Genomic DNA, 1,514 nt, shown 5'->3' on the forward strand with positions numbered 1-1,514 from the left:
GTGGAGAGTATACTCCACTTTAGGGGATGGCGAATAGTATGGTGGTGGTGGAGAACTATAGACATACGGTGGAGGAGGAGATTGTAATCTACCTTAGGAGATGGTGAATAGTATGGTGGTGGTGGCGAACTGTAGACATACGGTGGTGGAGGAGATTTGTACTCTACTTTAGGAGATGGTGAGTAGTATGGTGGTGGTGGAGAACTGTAGACATATGGTGGTGGAGGAGACTTGTAGTCTACCTTTGGAGATGGGGAGTAGTATGGTGGTGGTGGGGAGCTGTAGACATATGGTGGTGGAGGAGACTTGTACTCAACTTTAGGAGATGGTGAATAGTATGTTGGTGGTGGTGGGGAATTATAAACATATGGTGGTGGAGGAGACTTGTATTCGATAGGGGATGGAGAGTAATATGGCGGTGGTGGTGGTGAACTGTAAACATAGGGTGGTGGAGGAGATTTATAGTCCACTTTAGGCGCTGGAGAGTAATATGGTGGTGGTGGAGAACTGTAAACATCTGGTAATGGAGGAGATTTGTATTCTACCTTAGGAAGTGGTACAGAATATGGTGGTGGTGATGAGCTATCCGTGTATGGCTCATATGCAGCAACCATTGTTGCCATGATGATAACTCCTATAGCGTAAACAAGATGGGCAGAAGGCCCCATTCTAGAAGAAGATATCATCAGGCAAGTTTTTCTTTTTTTGGTTTGTATTTTAAAGAATGGGTGCATGGGTTTATATAGCGAAGCTTTTCTCTAAATCCAGCTATACTTTCCCTGTTGTTTTGAACTCCATCCAACTAAGTCGTGGAAGCATGTCTACACGATACTAGTTGGAGACGACGTGCAAGAACGTTGACGAGCCACTTTCCATATTATATTTAGCATACATCAATTTTATATATTTATGGATGTATTATTTTGGTCAACGGGCTAGTTTACTTTTGTTTTTACCTTTTTGGGGTCACTTCATATCAATTTTTAGACTTTGCTGGATCTTGAATTTTTTATAATAGTTTTTTTTAAATAAAATGTATAATCTATTTAAATGCTTATATATGTGTTTATAGCTATATCTTCGTAAACATAGTATAGTATTTAACCTTTTCATAGATATTTTATAAATAATATATGATTTTTCTTGTGTTGAAAGTTGAAGGGCTTTTTAATGTTATTTTTATGCTTTATTAATTAGAATTAAAAAACTTTTATTTAACATATACCTTTTTCGTTTGAGTATTAGTATTCTAAAAAGTGAGTGTAATTGTCCGGGTGAGAATCCGGATTCTATAGTACGGTTAAATTTGTTTAGCTTTAGAAAACTTCATGTGTTGGAAACAGCCGAAGAGTGTGTAGTGTAAGACTCGTCCACTGAAAGCAAACATTTACTCCATCTATAGTTAATAGTTTCCAAGCCTCCGAGATTTATATATGCGTTATTATCATGGTCTTAAAAGGGCCCTCCAAAAGATAAAATAGAGTGTCTTCTCGAGTACTTTCTGATGCTCAAGC

At 37.8% G+C, this 1,514-nt stretch overlaps 1 protein-coding gene across 1 annotated transcript in view; it reads right to left on the reverse strand.

Moving 5' to 3' along the window:
- LOC9313183 (extensin-2) overlaps window positions 1–717 on the reverse strand; it is a 2,325-nt gene extending 1,608 nt beyond the window's left edge. The window contains exon 1 of the mRNA XM_002877069.2: window positions 93–717. Within this exon, the coding sequence (XP_002877115.2) occupies window positions 93–686 (594 nt within the window). The 5' untranslated portion in view covers window positions 687–717. The remainder of the gene's footprint in view (window positions 1–92) is intronic.
- Window positions 718–1,514: the final 797 nt, after the last annotated feature.

This window comes from Arabidopsis lyrata (assembly GCF_000004255.2).
Source record: "Arabidopsis lyrata subsp. lyrata unplaced genomic scaffold ARALYscaffold_5, whole genome shotgun sequence".
Classification (NCBI taxonomy): domain Eukaryota; kingdom Viridiplantae; phylum Streptophyta; class Magnoliopsida; order Brassicales; family Brassicaceae; genus Arabidopsis; species Arabidopsis lyrata.